Genomic DNA, 19,096 nt, shown 5'->3' with positions numbered 1-19,096 from the left:
AATTGCCGGGTCAAAAGACAGATCCATTTTTAGTTTTTTGAGGAAATTCCCCACTGTTTTCCACAGTGGCTGCACCAGTCTGCATTCCCACCAACAGTGCACTAGGGTTCCCTTTTCTACACATCATCTCCAACACTTGTTGTTTGTTGATTTGTTTATGATGGCCATCCTGACTCTTATAACGTTATTTAAAAAAAAGGCTTTTAGGTCTTTAAAACAATTGGAATTTATATTTGTTTACATACATATTTTTCCAAATGGAGAGCTATCCATTGTAACAAAATCAGCTTGTCAAATTTTATTTTTAAATTTTACAAAAAAATCTTGGAATGGCAATGAATTTGTAATATACTTTGGTAGTGAGTTCAAGATTTATTCACGTACATAGATGGCACTACAGATTTATCCACTGAATTGATCCATAGTAACAGTTCTGTGGGCACAAGGGCTGTGATGATATTTCTCTGAGCTGTGACACATTACAAAACAAATTTGAAATGGAATTTTTATTTTATAGCTGTAAGAAATTCAGTTTTCGTGTTAAAACTTTCATTCTACATTTATTGAATACTGCTCTGAGCTAGGTAGAGTCATGTGCTACATAATGACATTTCATTCAACAGTGGACTGCATATACGACGGTGGTCCCCTAAGATTATAATAGAGCTGAGAAATTGCTATTGTCTCGTGATGTCATAGCCACCTTAACACAACACATTACTCACACATTTGTGGTGATACTGGTGTAAACAAACCTACTGTGCTGCCTGTCAAATAAAAGTATAGTACCTACAATTGCGTTCAGTGCCTAATAATTGACAGGGATAATAAATGAATATGTTACTGGTTTGTGTATTTACTATACAATACTATACTTTTTATTGTCATTTTAGAGTGTTCTCTTTCTACTTATAAAAAAATTGACTGTGAAACCACATGCCATATTACACCAGCATAGCCGCATACATACTGTGTCTCTTGATTGCATCATTTTCTTTGCAAGCACGTGTTAAATCTCTTGACTTGATATCATGTTGTTTTATGAATTTAGTGTAGTCTAAGTGTACAGTGCTTATAACGTCTACAGAAGTGCACAGTAATGCCCTAGGCCTTCACCTTCACTTACCACTCACTGACTCACCCAGAGCACCTTCCACTCCTGCAAGCTCCACTTGTGGTAAGTGCTCTAGACAGCAGCACCATTTTTAATCTTTTATCCTATATATTTGCTGTACCTTTTCTATATTTAGATATATTTGGATACACAAATACTCCCCATTGTGTTGCAATTGCCTACAGTATTTAGTGCAGTAAAGTGCTGTACAGGTTTGTAGTCCAGGAGCAATAGGCTATACCACATAGCCTGGGTGTGTAGTAGGCTGTACCTTCCAGGTTTGTGTAAGTGCAGCTCTACCATGTTCCCTCACTGAAGAAATTCCCTAACAACACATTTCTCAGAACATATCTCCATTTTTAAGGGACAAATGACTGTATTATATATAAAATAATTGATAAGGTACATTTTCAATGCCCCTGGATCTTATCAACTGAAATGATAAATATTTGTACACTTTAGTCCTGGAACACTAAAGCATGGTACCCCACACAATGGAAATATGACTTAGGAGGTCAGGTGAGGTTTCTTGGAGGGGGTAATATGTGAGGTAAATTTTGAAGGAATGATAGAAGTTAGCTGAGTGAAGGGCATTTTAGAGAGGGGGTAGGGGATACAGAAAGTATAAACCAAATTCTCATGAGTATTTAGGAAAGTGTGATGTTGTATATGTACCTTTTTCCATAAGCATATATTCTAGAGTCTAAAACATGTGTGGGAATAGCTGGGGAGCTGGTAACCTGAATGTAGAGGACCTTGCTTATACACCATGCCCAAACTTTGGTATTTGTACTCCAGGTAATTGGGGGCTACTAAAGATTCCAAGGAGTGGAGGGACAGTGACAAGTGGATGTGTATGAGTATGATCACCCTTTGGCATTTTGAAAGATGGATTTGAATGGCAGAGATGGGTTTAGGGAGACCTGTTCAGAGGCCTTTGGGCAATGATGCTGACAGGTGAGAGATAATGGGGATCAGAGAGAGAAGGAGATGAGACACATAAGAAATATTTAGGAGATAAAATTAGCATGGTTTGGTGATTCTGTTTGAGAGGAGAAAGAGTGGGAAGACTCAAATTTAACAACCATATATGAGGTTTGGTGACTGGCTAAGTGATTGGGGCTCTAGGCAGGGGCTGGCCTAGGAGGAGGGTGAGGCCGTGGGGAGATAAGTCAAAATTACGACGAGTTTCACTCATCCTAGGAATATACAAGTGGAGATGTCCAACTGGCAGCTGATTCTGAAGTTCAGGAGAAAGGCTAGACTAGATCCTGTTTGGTAGCCATGAGTATATTGGTAGTTGCTTAAACAATGAGGAGGGGATATGAGAACCATGGGAGAGCATATACATTAGTCAGAAAAGTAAGACAAGCCCAAACCTTAGGGGCCATGTCATTTAGTGGGCAAGTATTAATAGCAATAACTGCCATGTAGTAAATGCTTACTATATTTTACATGGATTGGTAGTTTTCATCCTCACAGCAATGCTAGGGATACAGTACCATGGTTGTCCCTATTGATATGGAAAAGAAAACAGATCCAGAAAGGCTCCACACAGTGAATGGAGGAGTTAGGAAGTCTGGCTTCACAGCCCAAACCCTTAGCTGCTGTGCTCTGCCACCTATGGATAAAGGTGAGAGAGAATATGGAGAGTGAGGAGAGCACCTCAAAAGAACAGGAAGTGGTGGTTCCAGCAAGGCATTGTCAGTGATGTCAGGAACCTGAGCAGTCCACGGAGAAGACCAGGAAAATGGTGTCAAACTTGACTGACGGACACCTCCCTGGACTGTTCAGGGAGTGAATGAGCAGACAAGGGATGATGGAGACAGCAGGTGTGGACTATTGTGAAAAGTCTGGTGAGGAGGAAGAATTACCAGTTATGTAAGGCAGGTTTGTTTCTAACTGGGGAATCCAAGGATGCTTACGGTATGGGAAAAGTAAAGATGAAGATATCAGAGAGTAGGGGAAAGTCGATGGAGCAAAGTTCTAGGTAAAAGCATTTAATTTACCACTGTGTACCACTATCCCCTTGGAGCACTCCCATGCATTTGCTGCTATACCCCTACATGCCCTGGCTTTCTTCTTTCCTATATTGAGGAGCCAGATCCTTCCAAATCTCTTTCGGGAATTCTTGTTTCTCTCCATCCTTGCAAGGATTCTTCCTCAGCTCTTCCTGTTCTGTACCTCTCCAGGCAATCTCATTAATGTATGTGTTGAAAAATCCCAAAGTCAATACTCCATCCTAAAATCTCAATCATTAGTTCTCTCGTTACCTCCTGCCCAGCATTGGGTTTGTAATTGCTTCAATTACAAATACCTGCCCTACACCTCTGTCTGCCCCCCAAACACACACATACACACACACACACTCACTCATTCATTTTGTTTTATTGGTTTTAGCTTTGGCGTTGCCTCTGCTGAAACCTTCCCATAGCTCTTCAATACTCCACGCTTAGTTCTTCACTGTTACACTACTTAATTACAGTTCATTGTAGCTGTCATGGACACATCTGCTGCCCACACTTGAATGAAAAGTACCAGAGGGCAGGGTTTATGCCTTAATCACAATTATGTCCTCTTCATCTAATGAGAAAAAAATAAGAATAAATTATAAGAATAAAAATATTTTTGAATATATTGGAATGAAAAAATATGGAATAAAAAACATATGTAAGGAGTTGATGCCTTGGAAAGCAGAAAATACCACTTCATTCCTCGGGACTGGACCGAAGGAGGCAGGGATAGAGGCTGATCTATACGTATTTATAGATTACACAGGATGTTGAAGGGGGTTAGGGACACCCTTGTCATAGTAGATTAGGAGGTAAGATGGTTTCCTGAGAGTAAGGGCAAGGGGCTTAGGTTTGGGATGTGAAGAAAGTAATGCAGAAATCATCAGGCTGAAGAGCCAGCCAGGTGAGGGAGATAACAGAGGAAAGCATTGCATCTAGGGCTAAAGCGTGCTGTGGGCCTCTTGCCAATTAATTCTAACCCACTCCTCAAACTATTCCAGATTTGGATGTCTTTCACGGTCACCTCATTGTAGATATCTTTCCCATTCATAGTAGTGGTGGGCTTCTTCAAGATGTTTAGGTTTACAAACCAGAATTTTGACCTTGACCAGTAAGCTATGAGGTTATTTCATTTGCCTGTCATAAAAATAGTGGGATCTAAAAGCAAAAAGATATCTTGCATGTATTCCTATTTACTTAATCTTATATTTCCCAAATATTTACATGCAAAAAAAGTAAAGATTGAGGTAAAATTCTTGTGCTTTATTTTTTAGAGTGAAAATGTCCATATTTATTTCAATAATAAAATGGAAATATGCTTATTTGAAAGTTTTGTTATGAATATGACCAAGTGGTGAACTTAAAAATTTGTTCTTTAGGTTGGCAGATTCTGATAAGATAATGGTAAGTTATCAAAAAAGAATTTTCTAGGCACTACTTTTCTTACCAAACATTTCAGACTGATGCACTTCAGAGCACAGCGCTTTACATTAACCATAGATAGATACACACACAGACACATATGTATCTACATACATGTATTCTAAGATTAAGTGGGACCCCATTTTTTTTACAAGAAGTGGTCACATCTTTAAGAAATGAGAATTTGGGTCTTGGAATGGCTCTGGTAAGTGGATATGTCCAAAGCCATTTGGATATGTCCGGTAGCTTTGGACATATCCCAAACTGAACTTGTTGGAAAGAAGGAGTATCTGAGAAACACCCGAACATCTTTTCTTTGGGAAGCTAGTAAACAGGTACTGAATTCGTGCAGAACAAAAGCAGCCCAATGTGCTCCAGTGGATGTACATGCCCCAGGCAGTATGGAGTCTTCTAGTTTATCCTTTGCCATTCAGGATATGTTACTGTTTCTGTAAATGTAAATATACTGTCTTTCTAATACAGCCATACCCATTTTTTCAAAAGTATCACTAACGGTGACTGCAATTTATATTGTGAATATATCACCTTCTGTGGAAGGAAGCATCTGCTATTAAAATAGCCTGAGTATTACACCAGCAGACGACATTGCTACCTCTAAATTCCCTGTATTAGACTTCATCCATGAGATTTTATTGTTAATAATAAATATATTTGATAACATCCTATGCTTCAACTGATTTCTCAGATAAGGAGTGGAGCAAATCTTTATAGACAGCAGAATTCATGAACCGGGGATATGAGTCTCTGTGCATTAAGGTGTAAATCTGGAGTTGTGCGTCATCGAATATGTGTTGGGATGGCTGCACCATGTTCTTATTGATGACTTCTCGTACTCGGGAGTCTAAGCTGACCTGTCAATGGAAACAAATAAGAGTAGCATTAGATACGGTTCTCTTGGGAAATCCATCCCAAACTCCCATAGCTTGTTCTGGTTTTTAAAAATCCCAAACCAGCCAGTTCACCCCAAAATCTAAACTGACGAAAGAAAGTGAATGCATAGTGACAAGGGGTTTTCAAACTTTAGTGGCAGCAGGAGCCTCTGGAAGGCTTGTTAAATAGATTCTGGGTCCCACCTGAGGAGTCTCCAGGGGGTCGGCCAGAGGGATCTTTCTAAAGTGCAAATGCAGACACTCCAGCTTCAGCCCTTGCACTGGCTTGCCGTGCTCTCAGGATCAAGTCCAAAGCTTACAAGTTCCAAGTTGAAACTTATGAGCCCCTTCATGATCTGCTTCCACTAATTTCCCAGCTCACTATTTCACACACAAATTTAAAGAACTTGGATTTCAGTGGGAATTTAAAGATAAAAGGAGATAGAATTAGTTTGTCTTTGTTGCTTCTGTTTAGAATATACCTTCCCCCCTCCTCCTCCTGGCTGAGTGTACTTCTCTCCTTCAGGTCTTGGTTTAGAGGTCACTCCCTGTCCTGGGAAGGCTTCCCAACCCCCCAAGCTTATCTGCAGGGCTGCACTCACCACTGGAGAAGCCTTATAGGCCTCTCAGGTTCTTATCACATCTGTTTGAACTACTCAGTCCCCCGCTCCTGGTCCATTCTGCAGCCATATTGGTCTTTCAAACTCCAAATCTGATGATATTACAAGTCTAAAATCCAAGGGCATCCCAGATAGACAGCAGAAAAGCTCAGCATGGCTCCCACTTCATTGATGCTCTCAGACAATCCACTTTTCTTAATTTCCTCCTGCTGCCTGCCATCTGCCCTAAATATTTGGTCAATGTGCCACGCGAAACTATTGACACTTTCACTGTGATGTGACTAAATCCTTTTGTCCTTGGCCCATCTAGTCCTATCCTCTTGGATGTCTTCATCCATTGTGTTTCTCATAATTTCCTTTTTATTATCCTTGGTCGGTCCTAGGCCTCTCCCAGTACCTCTCCCTCATTCTTGCCCCTTCCCACTGTTGATGGCTCACTGCGTCCGCCCCTGTGAGGACCGTGTTAGGGGCTCCCTGTCATTCTGACCCCTGTGTGTGAGTTCCCTGCCAGGAGAGGCCCTGTTTTATTAACTTAATATTCTTAGCACATAGTAGGAATCATGAATATTTTATAATTAGAGCTATAAGGCACTTTGTTTTGAGATCAACCTAGCCTCCTACATTTTGACGTTGAAGGAGCAAAAACTCTGAGAGATGAAAACTTGCTTGATTTCACTCATAACTTCTCTGATATTAAAAAAGGACATCCTGGGGAAAAACTTGGAAGCATCAGTATGTTGGTGATGTTACCATATAAAATAAAGATGCCTATAGAAAAGGTTTTGCTCAGAATAAAAGGATAATTTTATTTAAAGAAATGCTGATGGGGTACACTATTTTTAAGCAGTATTAATATTAAAATGCATAGACTACCCCTTCTGGATAATCTAATGAAAGTTATGCATACTTTTTCCAGAAAAATACACAAAATCTTTCACAGATTTCAGTGTGTATTGAAGCCCATTTGTGGGACCATAGGCAAAACGATTTGAATACAGTTGACCCTTGAACAAGATGAGGATTAGGGGCACTGACCCCCATGCAGTTGAAAATCCACATACGATTTTTGACTCCCCAGAACTTTACTAATAGGTTTCTGTTGACTGGAAGCCTTAGTGGTAACATGAACAGTCAATTAACACTTATTTTGCATATTATGTGTAGTACACACTATATTCTTATAATCAAGTAAGCTAAAGAAAAGAAAATGTTATTTAAAAAGCACAAAGGAGAGAAAAATATATTTACAGTACTCTACTGTATTTATTGGGAAAAATCCACATATAAGTGGACCTGTACAGATAAAACCAGGGTTGTTCAAGGGTAACTGTATTATGAATAGTAGGTGGAGTCATTTTCTATATTTGGAGTAGCTGTAACTGTGCCAAGTGACCAAACACTGATGGGGTTAATTTTATCCACAGCCTCCTGGGTCAAAACCTCTTGGGAGGTGCATACCTCTTTAGGAGAAAGAATAGAAATGTAGTCTTCATATATGATCCTTGCCTTTTCCTCAATAATGCTTTTATTAGCTTCTTTTTTCAGTTCCTCACATGCCATCCAGAAAAGCATGTTTTCTTCACTGAATTCTGTTCGGAGGAACTCACGGAAAGCATTCCTTCCTGCAGGAGTGAGCATTAGCTTGTCGAAGGACTGTGCCCAGGCGCTCACCTCTTCCAGGGTAGGAGTGGTGCTTAGCAGAGACCAGAAGAAAGGGCAAAGGGGGGCTGTGTTAGTGATAGTTAATTTGAATTTCATCACTAGAAACCCATCTTTTTACTCTCTGGGAGTAAAAGTGTGTACTTAGGTCATTTTAGGAAGGGAAAGAGCTCTTCTTGGTTTCCTTAAATCTTTAGCAAAAACAAATGAATTCCATATTTTCAAATTGTTAACTGGATTGCATGGCTACTGCCCAAATGCTTGCAAACCAAATTGCTAGAGTAATTGCTGAGAACATACTTGTTTACATCTAGGCACATCCTAGAAAAGTTTTTAAATTATAGAAGCAAAGAAGGATCCTGTAATCATCTGAGTAAAAACTCCTCAGTCACATGACAGACTTAAGTCAGCCCTGACCACACTCATTTCCAACATAGCAATGCAATGAGGGAGTGTCTTTTCAGTATTTTTTTTTAAACTCAAAAAAAGAATTTTAAAGAGGAGAAAAGAATATGTTATATAATTGTGGGTTAGGAAGGGTGACAGCAAAAATGAGCATTTATGAATTCACCATTTACCTTAAGAACCAGGTCACCACTAACAGCTGCATTTACCATGGTGCCACATTCACACATTGCTCTCCCACTCCCCATCCCTGAGGGAACCACTGTTCTTGACCTTGGGTTTTCCCTGAGTTGATTATTTACTTACATTTAATTATATTGGGGTCAGAAAACATAGTCTGTTTGACAACGATCTTTTTCCTTACTCCCTTTTTAAAAATAGTTTCTATGTATGTATGTATGTATGTATGTATCCTTGGAAAATATCTTTTTAAGTTTTTTCTTAATTTTATAAAAATGGATTCTGCAATTTGCTTTTTTCACCCAACACTAAGTATCTAAGATTCACCCAGGCTGCTGTATGTGACCAGACAGAGTTCCTGAGCAGGATTCATCTCTGATGTTCCATTCTTGTGCTGTCCTCATCAGGTTTGGGTATCACTGTTACAGCTGCCTCTTAGACTTTTGGGTAGTTATACAAGATATATAGTCTTGGAACGATCAATTCCTGAAGCGTTTTGTGAAACTAATCTGTAAAACCAACTGGATCCAGTATTATGTTCTAGGAAGGCGTTATTGGGTTCCCTTATAAAAAAGAGATGTTGAAATCTTAGCTCTCAGTACCTCAGGATGTGACCTTATTTGTAAATAGGATCTTTGTAGAGGTAATCAAGGTAAGATGAGGTCTTTACAGTGAGCCTAACCCAATATGACTGGTGTTCTTACAGAGACAGACACACACAGAGGGAAGACCATGTAAAGATACACAGGAAGAGATAGTCTTGTGACTGCCATGAAATATCTATAAGATGAGGAATGCCCGGGTGTGCTGGCAAGTACCAGAGAAGCTAGAAGAAGCAAGGATTGGTTCTCTCCTAGAGCTGCTGGGGAGCATGGCCCTGCTGACATCTTCATTTTGGACTTCTGGCCTCAAGAAAAGTGCATTGCTGGCTTCAAAAAATTAGTATTCAAAAAGTAAGAGAAAATAAAGCAGAGATCCTATGCACCATTTGCCCCGTTTCCCCTATAGTAGCATCTTGCAAAACTATGTGCAACTTCGCAGTCCTCTTGGACATTGTTGACAGTTGAATTCTGTTTACTCATTTTTGTGATTCCATTTTTCATTGGCTTAAGATCTCTGATACCATTATTTTATATTTTATCACAGATACTTACAACATCTTTAGTCCTTTGGGCTCTAAATCCAAGTGTTGTTTCTACTTACTCTTGTTTGTGGTGGTTTGTTTCCTTTTAGTTTTGTAATTTTGGGTTGGTCTTAATCTTTGCAAACAGAGAGTCGAAATTGAGGATGTTTTCTTTTCTCCAGAAAGGACATGTGTTTGCTTTTTCTGAGGTCTAGCACGTATTACTAACCCAGGACCATTTTAGGGACCAAGGCTTAATCTGGGAGCCTCGGTTTCAACACCTTGCCCTCACCCCACTCTGCACTAGCCCTTAAAGAAAACCCTTCTTTCCTGTGCTTAGCAGTCACTACTCAAGGTTTTGCTTACATCTTATTTGGTTGTGTTTTTCAGGTACTTCGTCATTTTTCTTACTTTCTGTGAGCCCAGGAATGCAAAGACTTTTAGATTTATGAAAAAATCTGTTGTTCTGCATTGGGAAGGCCCTTGGATTATGTACTCTGACACAAGGCCAAAAGCTCTCTCTTTAGTTTTGAGGGGAAAGGATGTATTCCTAAGAATTTGTTATGTAGATAACTTGTCCTAGTTACATGAAGGTTGTAGGAAAAACACTGTCACATCGATAAAGATTCACAATGTAAATTCTATGTTCTTTTCTTGAAATCATATCTTGAAGATGGATTGCAACTGATCCAGCACTGCAACAAAAATGAAAAGTGCAAGACCAGAGAAAGGAGCATATAGAAAGAGAATAGTCAGCAGAGAAAACAATCACAAATGTCTAAACAATGTTTCAAGTTTAGTATCAAAATTAGATTCAGTGTGGACTATGGATCCCATTTCAGTACAGCTGTGTGCAAATGCACAGAAAATTCCTTGCAGGATATTATAAAAAGCTGTAGATGGCAGATAGGATATCTGGAGATTGGGATCAGGTATGAGAGATTTTTTTATTGTAAAACTTCTGTATTATTTCATTTTTGTTTTTATTGTGGGTATTTTAATTTTCTTCATGAAGGTATGGAAATACAATACAGAAAATTATTATTCTAGTTAACTAGTTAGCTAGAAACTTAGTTTTCAAAATGTTTTAAATGGTATTTAAAGGATAATTTAAAAATAATAAAGTAATCTACATAAAAATCCTGAATTCTTTTTACAAAGATTCCCATTAAATTGGTGAGGTTTACTAAAAAGTAGGCTAAATTATGTTCCTTAGGTATGAAAATTCAAAATACATCTTTTTAGTCCTATCAATTTAAAAAAGTATAAAAGAATGATTTTGAAAAACTTAACAGTAATCAACAGTGCATTTTTTAAAAAGAGAGAGCATATAATTTCCATAGAACCTAAAAGCAAAGAAAGCACAGTTCCCATAGCAAGTAATAACAAATATATATGAATACAAATAGAAAAGTAAAAAATAAGTAATTAGGTATTACAAGCAGACTATCAAAGAATATGCTGGAAGATTATACATATCAGTACTCATTAAAATAACTGACTTAATGTAATTGGATTATAATTCTACTTAGAGACAGAGACTGAAACTGGGCCAAAATGTAACATAATACTATATTGGGGAAACATATAAAATATTACCGAAAATTAAAAACAAATACACAGGCAAAGATATGAGGCAAATGCAAATGAAAATAATATTAATATCTAAGTAAAAATGGAAACAAAAGGAATTAAATTGTAAAAAAATCATTTTATATTATTGGATGTAATTGAGAACTAATAATAGCAAACATATATTGAATGCTTGCCTTTTGCCAGCCTCTATTCTCAGTGCTTTACTGGTCTTATTTAATACTCACAACAACCCGTTTTTGGCTTAGCTGCGACAAACCATTTTACACATAAGGAAACCAAGGCATAATGTGTCTACCGAGTCAAGTGCACGGGGTCCCAAGGACCCACAGGCAGGATGGGTACAGCTAGGACTAGACATAGGAATTCTGGTTTCAGATGTAGCAGCCTCACAACTTTGGTACAGAATACATTTTACTGGAATGTGTAAAATAAAAGCTGTTTTTAAGAAACTAATAAGTTGTGGAAGATTTTGATGTGCTTCCCAGACTTTGAAAAATCTGGGTAAAAATAAATAAGATAAAGAAAGAAGAAAATATTTACATATTTTTCTGTGTATAATGCACACTTTTTTGCACAAATTTTGAGGGAAAAATAAGGATGTGCATTATTCATGGGCATAATGATTACATGCCATGGTTATAATAATCCCATGTGTAATGCACACGAAAACATGGGTGCCATTATACACGGCAAAATACGGTAATTAACCTTTTAGGCTAATTCCGTTTTCCTCTCAAAAGTAAACAATTTAACACAAGACCTATTTGAACAATGCTTTTAGGATATTGTTTGGATTTGCAATTATATAACCATAATACCAAAGAAAGGAATAAGTATACATAGGTAAAAATAAAAACTACAATTGATACTACAGGTGGGAAGAAAGGCAATTTTAAAATTTGGCATTATGGAAAGTGATTTATTTGTTAAATGATTTTTTAGTTCAATTTAAAAAATAATTCATTAATGGAAATATAAGTCAATAGTTAAGGAAAAAAATGGACTTTTAAAACTTTCCTGAAAACCAATTGTGTATGTTTCATTACAGTCTTTTATCTTAAAAGCATACCATATAGAAATAAAATAGTGTCATATATATGTCAAGAAGCATCAATTTATGTTTGAGATTAGCAGGTATTTAGATTGATGATGGAACTGATTTTTGACCCTATCACACAATAAGTTAAAAGGAATTCTGCAGTGGAAATGCGATGCCACCTTATGATTTGGTACTAGCAAACTGCATGCACAGAAACGTTGTGTTCATTGAAACAAAGTGCAAAAAATAATAAAGTAGGCACGTCTGTCAACTCAATGAGCTAAACAAATGAGATTTTACCTTTCTTCATGGTTCGGAGTGTCCTCTCGTCTGAGCTCATGGGAAGCTGTCCTGGGTGTCTGTTCTTGGTTTCTCACAGTGAGGCTGCAGAACACACGACATTCACTCGTCAGCCCACATCATCTAAAGAGAGCTCCAGATTACCAAGAACTTTCTTTCTTGAAAAGTGACCCCAATTAGTTTTCTCAGAAAAACCAAAAATATGACAATAAAGTATTAGCAAAATAAATTACATTTATAATATTGTGGTCTACACTAATCAAGTGAGAGCTTACATTTAGAAAAATAATTCTTTTCATAAAAACATGTCCATTAGAAAATAGTAAAAAAGTAAGATTATCAGGAATGTTTTATGTTTTCATTTCTTTTTTGTTTGTTTTTCAAATATTTTTCTTTCTTTCATTTCATTTCATTTCTTGCATGTTGAAACCAAGTATATATTCTCCAAACTTTATAGTGAAAATGGGGGTTTTATATATTTATAAGCACACATACAAAAGCATCAGAGAGAACCAGGAAAGTGTGCAATGAAAATCTATTGTATTGTTCAAGAGAATTTAAGTTTCCTTATATACATTTTGTACTTTCCCTTCTAAATCTATTCCAAGTATTTTTGTTTTTATTATAAATGGAATTTTCACTTCACTTCACCTTCTAACAGCTTATTATTTGTACATATGAAGTCTATTACTTTCTTAATAGCTATATCAAACTATCACTTATATACCATCAAGTTACAGGGTTTTTTATTGTTGTTCAAGTACAGTTGTCTCCATTTTCCCCCCATCTCTCCCCTCCACCCAGCTATCCCTACCTCCCTTCCCTGATTCCACTCCCCCTTGGTTTTGTCCATGTATCCTTTATAGTTGTTTCTGAAAACCTTTCCCCCTTTCTCTCCATTATTCCCTCCCACCTCCCCTCAGGTTACTGTCAGTTTGTTATTAATTTCAATGTCTCTGATTATATTTTGCTTGCTTGTTTTTTTTTTTTTTGTTGATTAGGTTCCACTTATAGGTGAGATCATATGGTATTTGTCTTTCACCACCTGGCTTATTTCACTTAGCATAATGCTCTCCAGTTCCATCATCACTAGCCATCAGAGAAATGCAAATTAAAACCACAATGAGATACCACTTCACACTGGTGAGAATGACCATCATAAACAAATCAACAAACAACAAGTGTTGGAGAGGTTGTGGAGAAAAAGGAACCCTAGTGCACTGTTGGTGGGAATGCAGACTGGTATAGCCACTGTGGAAAACAGTATGGAATTTCCTCAAAAAACTAAAAATGGAACTGCCTTTTGACCTGGCAATTTCACTGCTAGGACTCTACCCTAAGACTCCTGAAACACCAATCCAAAAGAACCTATGCACCCCAATGTTCATAGCAGCACAATTTACAATAGCCAAGTGCTGGAAGCAACCTAAGTACCCATCAGTAAATGAGTGGATCAACAAACTGTGGTACATTTACACAATGGAATTCTATGCAGCAGAAAAAAGGAGGAGCTCCTGCCTTTTGTGACAGCATGAAGTTACAGTTTTAAAGTGTACAAATAAGTGGTTTTTAGCATAATCACAAGGTGGTACAATTATCACTGCTATCTAATTTCAGCACATTTTCATCACCCTTAAAAGAAGCCCATTCCTGTTTGCAGTCACCCCTCATTACACCTTACACCTACCTCCACCAGAACTAGATATATGCTTTATTCTTTTTGCAGCTTAATAATATTCCTTTGTATGGATATACCAAAATTCATTATTTATTCAACAGTTGATCAACATTTAGATTGTTAATATCTTTTGGATATTTATAAAATAAATTTGTCCATGGACAGTCATGTACAAATTTTTGTGTGGATGTCTGTTTTTTCCATTTTTAATTGAATGTATTTAGGTGACATTGGTTAATAAAGTTATATAGGTTTCAGGTATACAATTCTATAATACATCCACCGTATATGATATTGTCTGTATACCACCCCCAAGTCAAGTCTCCTTCCATCACCATTTAGCCCCACTACACCCTCTTCTACCTTACCCCCCTGCTTTCACCTGGCATTCACCATGCTTTGTCTGCGTATATGTGTCTGTTTCTACTTTGTTGGCTATTTTATATTGTTCACTCGGTTCCACATATATGGTACTTGTCTTTCTCTGACTGGCTTATTTCACTTAGCATAATGGTCTCCAGGTTCATCTATGCTGTTGCAAAGGGTAACATTTCCTTCTTTTTATGGCTGCATAGTATTCCATTGTATAAATGTACCACAGCATTTTTATCCACTAATCAACTGATGGGCTGTTTCCAGATCTTGACTATTGAAAATAATACTGCAGTGAACATAGAGATGCATATATTCTTTCAAATTGGTGTTTTGGGATTCTTAGGAAATAATCCCAGAAGTGGAATCATTGGGTCATAAGGCAGATCCATTTTTAATTTTTTGAGGTAACTCTGTACTGCTTTCCACAGTGGCTGCACCAGTCTGCATTCCCACCAATGGTGCACTAGGGTTCCCTTTTCTCCCCATCCTCGCCAGTACTTACTGTGTGTTGATTTATTGATGATGGCCATTCTGACAGGTGTGAGGTGTTTTCTCATTGTGGTTTTAATTTGCATTTCTCCAATGATTAGTGACATTTGGCATCTTTTCATATATTGATTAGCCATGTGTATTTCATCTATTCATGTCCTTTGTCTATTTTTAACTGAATTGTTTCTCTTTTTGGTGTTGAGTTTTATAAGTTTATTATAAATTTGGGATATTAACCTCTTATCAGATGTATCATTGGCAAATATGTTCTCGAATTTAGTGGATTGTCTTTTCATTTTGTTGATTGTTTCCTTTGCTGTGTAAAAATTGTTTAGTTTGATGTAGTTCCACTTGTTTATTTTTTCTTTTGTTTCCCTTACCCAAGCAGATGTATTAAAAAAAATATATTACTATGAGGAATATCTGAGATTTTACTGGCTGTGTTTTTTTTCTAGGATGTTTGTGGTTTCAAGTCTAACATTTAAGTCTTTTAATTCTTTTGAGTTTATTCTTGTGTATGGTGTAAGAAGGTAGTCTAGTTTCACTTTTTTGCATGTATATGTCCAATTTTTTAATACCATTTATTGAATAGACTATCTTTACCTCATTGTATTTTTTGCCTTCAATGTCAAATATTAATTGACTATAAAGGTGGGTGTTTATTTCTGGGCTCTATATTTTGTTCTTTGATCTATATGTCTTTTTTGTTTTTTTAATGCCAGTACCATGCTGTTTTGATTACTATGGCCTTGTAGTAAAGTTTAGTATCAGGTATCATGATTCCTCCAACTTTTTTCTTCTTTCTTAAGAGTGTTGTTGCTATTTGGGGTCTTTTGTGGTTCTATGTAAAGTTTTGAAATATTTGTTCTAGTTCTGTGAAATACATCATTGATAGGTATCTTGATAGGAATTGCGTTGAATCTATACATTGCTTTGGGTAGTATGGACATTTTCATGATGTTAATTCTTTCAGGCCATGAACAAGGTATATGCATCCACTTATCTGTGTATTCTTTATTTATCATCAGTGTCTTATAATTTTCGGAGTACAGGTATTTTACATCCTTGGTTAAATTTATTCCTTTTGAAGCAATGGTTAATGGGATTGTTTTCTTAATTTCCCTTTCTGATAGTTTATTATTGGTGTATAAAAATGCAACTGATTTCTGGATATTTATTTTGTATTCTGTGGTTTTACTGAATTTTTATCCATTCTAGTAGCTTTTTGGTGGAATCTTTCGGGTTCTCTTTGTACAGTATCATGTCATCTGCAAAATAATGACAGTTTTACTTCTTCCTTTGCAATTTGGATCTCTTTTATTTCTTCTTCATATCTGATTTCTGTGGCTAGGACTTCCAGTACTATGTTAAGTAAAGATGATGAAAGTGGACATCCCTGTGTCCACTTAAGGAAAATACTTGTAGTTTTTGCTCATTGAGTTTGATGTTGGCTGTGGGTTTGTCTACTATGACCTTTATTATGTTAAGGTATGTTCTCTCTATTCCCACTCTGCTGAGAGTTTTTATTGTTAATGGATGCTGGATTTTATCAAATGCTTCTTCTGCATCTATTTATATAATCATGTGGTTTTTATCCTTCATTTTGTTTATATGGTGTACCAATTTTATTGATTTGTGGATATTGTACCATACTTGTATCCTTGGACTAAACACCAGTTGATCATGTTGTATGGTTATTTTAATGCATTGCTTTATCTGGTTTGCTTTTTTTTTTTTTGAGGATTATCATCTATGTTCATCAAGGATATTAGCCCATAATTTCCTTTCTTTGTAGTGTGCTTATCTGGTTTGGGAATTAAGATAATACTGGCCTCATAAAATTAGCTGGAAGTCTTCCCACCTCTTAAATCTTTTTGGAATAGTTTGAGAAAGATAGACGTTAGCTCTTTTTTGAATATTTGGTAAGATTCACTGGTGAAACCATCTGGTCCAGAACATTTGTTTGTTCAAAGTTTTGTGATTATTGCTTCAATTTCACTGGTTGCAATCTGTCTATTCAGATTCTCTGATTCTTCCTGATTCAATTTTGGAAAATCATGTATTTCTAGGAATTTATCCATTTCTTAGAGATTGTCCAATTTGTTGACATATAGTTGTTAGTAATATTTTCTTCCAATCCTTTGTATATCTTTGGTGCCAGTTGTTAGTTCTCTTGTTTTATTTCTGGTTTTATTCTTTTGGGTCCTCCCTCTGTGTTTCTCTTTGAGCCTGGTTAAAGTTTTGTCAACATTGTTTATATTTTCAAAAAAACAACTTTTGGGTTCATTGATTTTTATATTGTTGTTCTGGATTCCAATTTATTTATTTCTCTCTGATATATACTTTTTTAATCCTCACCCAAGGATATTTCTATTATTGATTTTAGATATAGAGAAAGGAAGAGAAAGAGAGAAAGATTGATGAGAGACAGGAGCATCAATTTTTTGCCTCTCATACATGCTCCCACCATGGATCGAACCCTCAACCTATGTATATGCCCTGAGCAGGAATTATACTTGCATTCTTTAGGTATATGAGACAATTCTCCAACCAACTGAGCAACCCAGCCAGGGCTGCTCTGATTTTTATTTCCTTCCTTCTACTCACTTTGGGCTTTGTTTTCTGATTTTTTTTTCCAGTTTTTAAAGTAAAACTAGACTCTTATATGAGATTTTTCTTGTTTCATGAGGTAGGCCTGTATGCTATGAATTTACCTCTTATAACTGTTTTAGCTGTGTCCCATAGATTTTGGCTTGTTGTGTTCTCATTTTCATTTGTTTCAAGATATTTTTTGATTTCTTCCTTGACCTTATTGTTAACCCATTCATTTTTTTACTAATATGTTATTTAGCCTCTATGTCTTTGTGTGTTTTTTAGGGTTTTTTTTCTTGTGATTGATTTCCAGTTTCATTCCATTATGGTCAGAGAAGTTGCTTGATATGATTTCAGTATTTTAAAAATTATTGAGACTTGTTTTGTGTCCCAGCATTTGATCTATCCTAGAAAATGTTCCATGTGCATTTGGAAATAATGTATGACTACCCCACCATTTTTTTTTTGCATGAAATATCTTTGTTCATATCTTTACTTTTAGTCTGTGTCTATCTTCCTTTCTGAGGTGGATCTCTTGTAGACAGCTTATATATGGGTTTTGTTTTCTTAACCATTCAGCTACCTTATGTCTTTTGATTGTAGCATTTAAGGCATTTACATTTAAAGTGATTATTGATAGGTACATATTTATTGCTATTTTCTTATTTTAACTATGTTCCTTTTTTCTCCTCCTCTTCCTCCTCCTTTTTTTCTTCAAGGAGACCCTTAAACATTTCTTGTAATACTGTTTTGGTGGTAACAAACTTCTTTAGTTTTTCTTTTCTTAGGAGAAGTCCTAAAAAGGACTTTTCCAGTCCTTTTTGTAAATAAGGACTGGAAAGCTCCTTATTTCTTCCTCAATTATAAATGATAGACTAGCTGGGTAAAGTATTCTTGGATGTAGGTCCTTGCTTTTTATCACTTTGAATATATCATGCTAATCCCTTCTAGCCTGAAGTGTTCCTGTGGAGAAAGCAGCTGATAGTCTTATGGAGCTACCTTCTGGGTAACTAACTGTCTTTCTCGTACAAATTTAAAGATTCTATCTTTGTCTTTAACCTTTGGTATTTTAATTATGATGACCCTTGGCATGGGCCTTTTTGAGTCCAGCTTGTTTGGGACTTTCTGCCCTTTCTGGACTCTTTTCTTCACCAGGTCAGGGAAGATTTTGGTTGTTATTTCTTCAAATACATCTTCGGGCTCTTGTTCTTTCTCTTCTCCTTCTGGTACCCCTATGATGCAAATGTTGTTATACTTCACATTGTCCCATTGGTCCCTTAAACTATCCTCATTGTTTAAAATTCTTTTTTTCTTTTTGTTGCTCTGATTGCGTGTTTTTTTCTATCTTGTTTTCAAGATTTCTGATTCAATTGTTTTTTTTCATCCAACCTACTCTTTATTCCTCCCCATGTATTCTTTATTTTAGATATTGTATTTCATTTCTGTTTTTTATGGGTATTATGGCCTTTTTTATGCTGTTGAGCACCTTTATAACCATTGCTTTGAGTTCTATATGTGATAAATTGCTTGCCTCCATTTCATTTAGTTCTTTTTCTGGAGAATTCTCTTGTTCTTTCATTTGGGGCCAGTTTCTTTGTCTTC

General features: G+C 36.4%; 1 protein-coding gene across 1 annotated transcript in view; it reads right to left on the bottom strand.

Annotated features, from left to right (window-relative positions):
• Positions 1–359: 359 nt before the first annotated feature.
• The window catches only part of RGS20 (regulator of G protein signaling 20), a 121,792-nt gene continuing 103,055 nt past the window's right edge, over positions 360–19,096 (bottom strand). The window contains 3 exon segments of the mRNA XM_045186095.3: positions 360–5,420; positions 7,517–7,751; positions 12,361–12,444. Of these exon segments, the coding sequence (XP_045042030.2) occupies positions 5,232–5,420; positions 7,517–7,751; positions 12,361–12,444 (508 nt within the window). The 3' untranslated portion in view covers positions 360–5,231.

Source organism: Desmodus rotundus, chromosome 8 (genome assembly GCF_022682495.2).
Source record: "Desmodus rotundus isolate HL8 chromosome 8, HLdesRot8A.1, whole genome shotgun sequence".
Classification (NCBI taxonomy): domain Eukaryota; kingdom Metazoa; phylum Chordata; class Mammalia; order Chiroptera; family Phyllostomidae; genus Desmodus; species Desmodus rotundus.
Note: the sequence above shows the minus strand (reverse complement) of the source record. Positions and strands in the feature narration are given on the sequence as shown.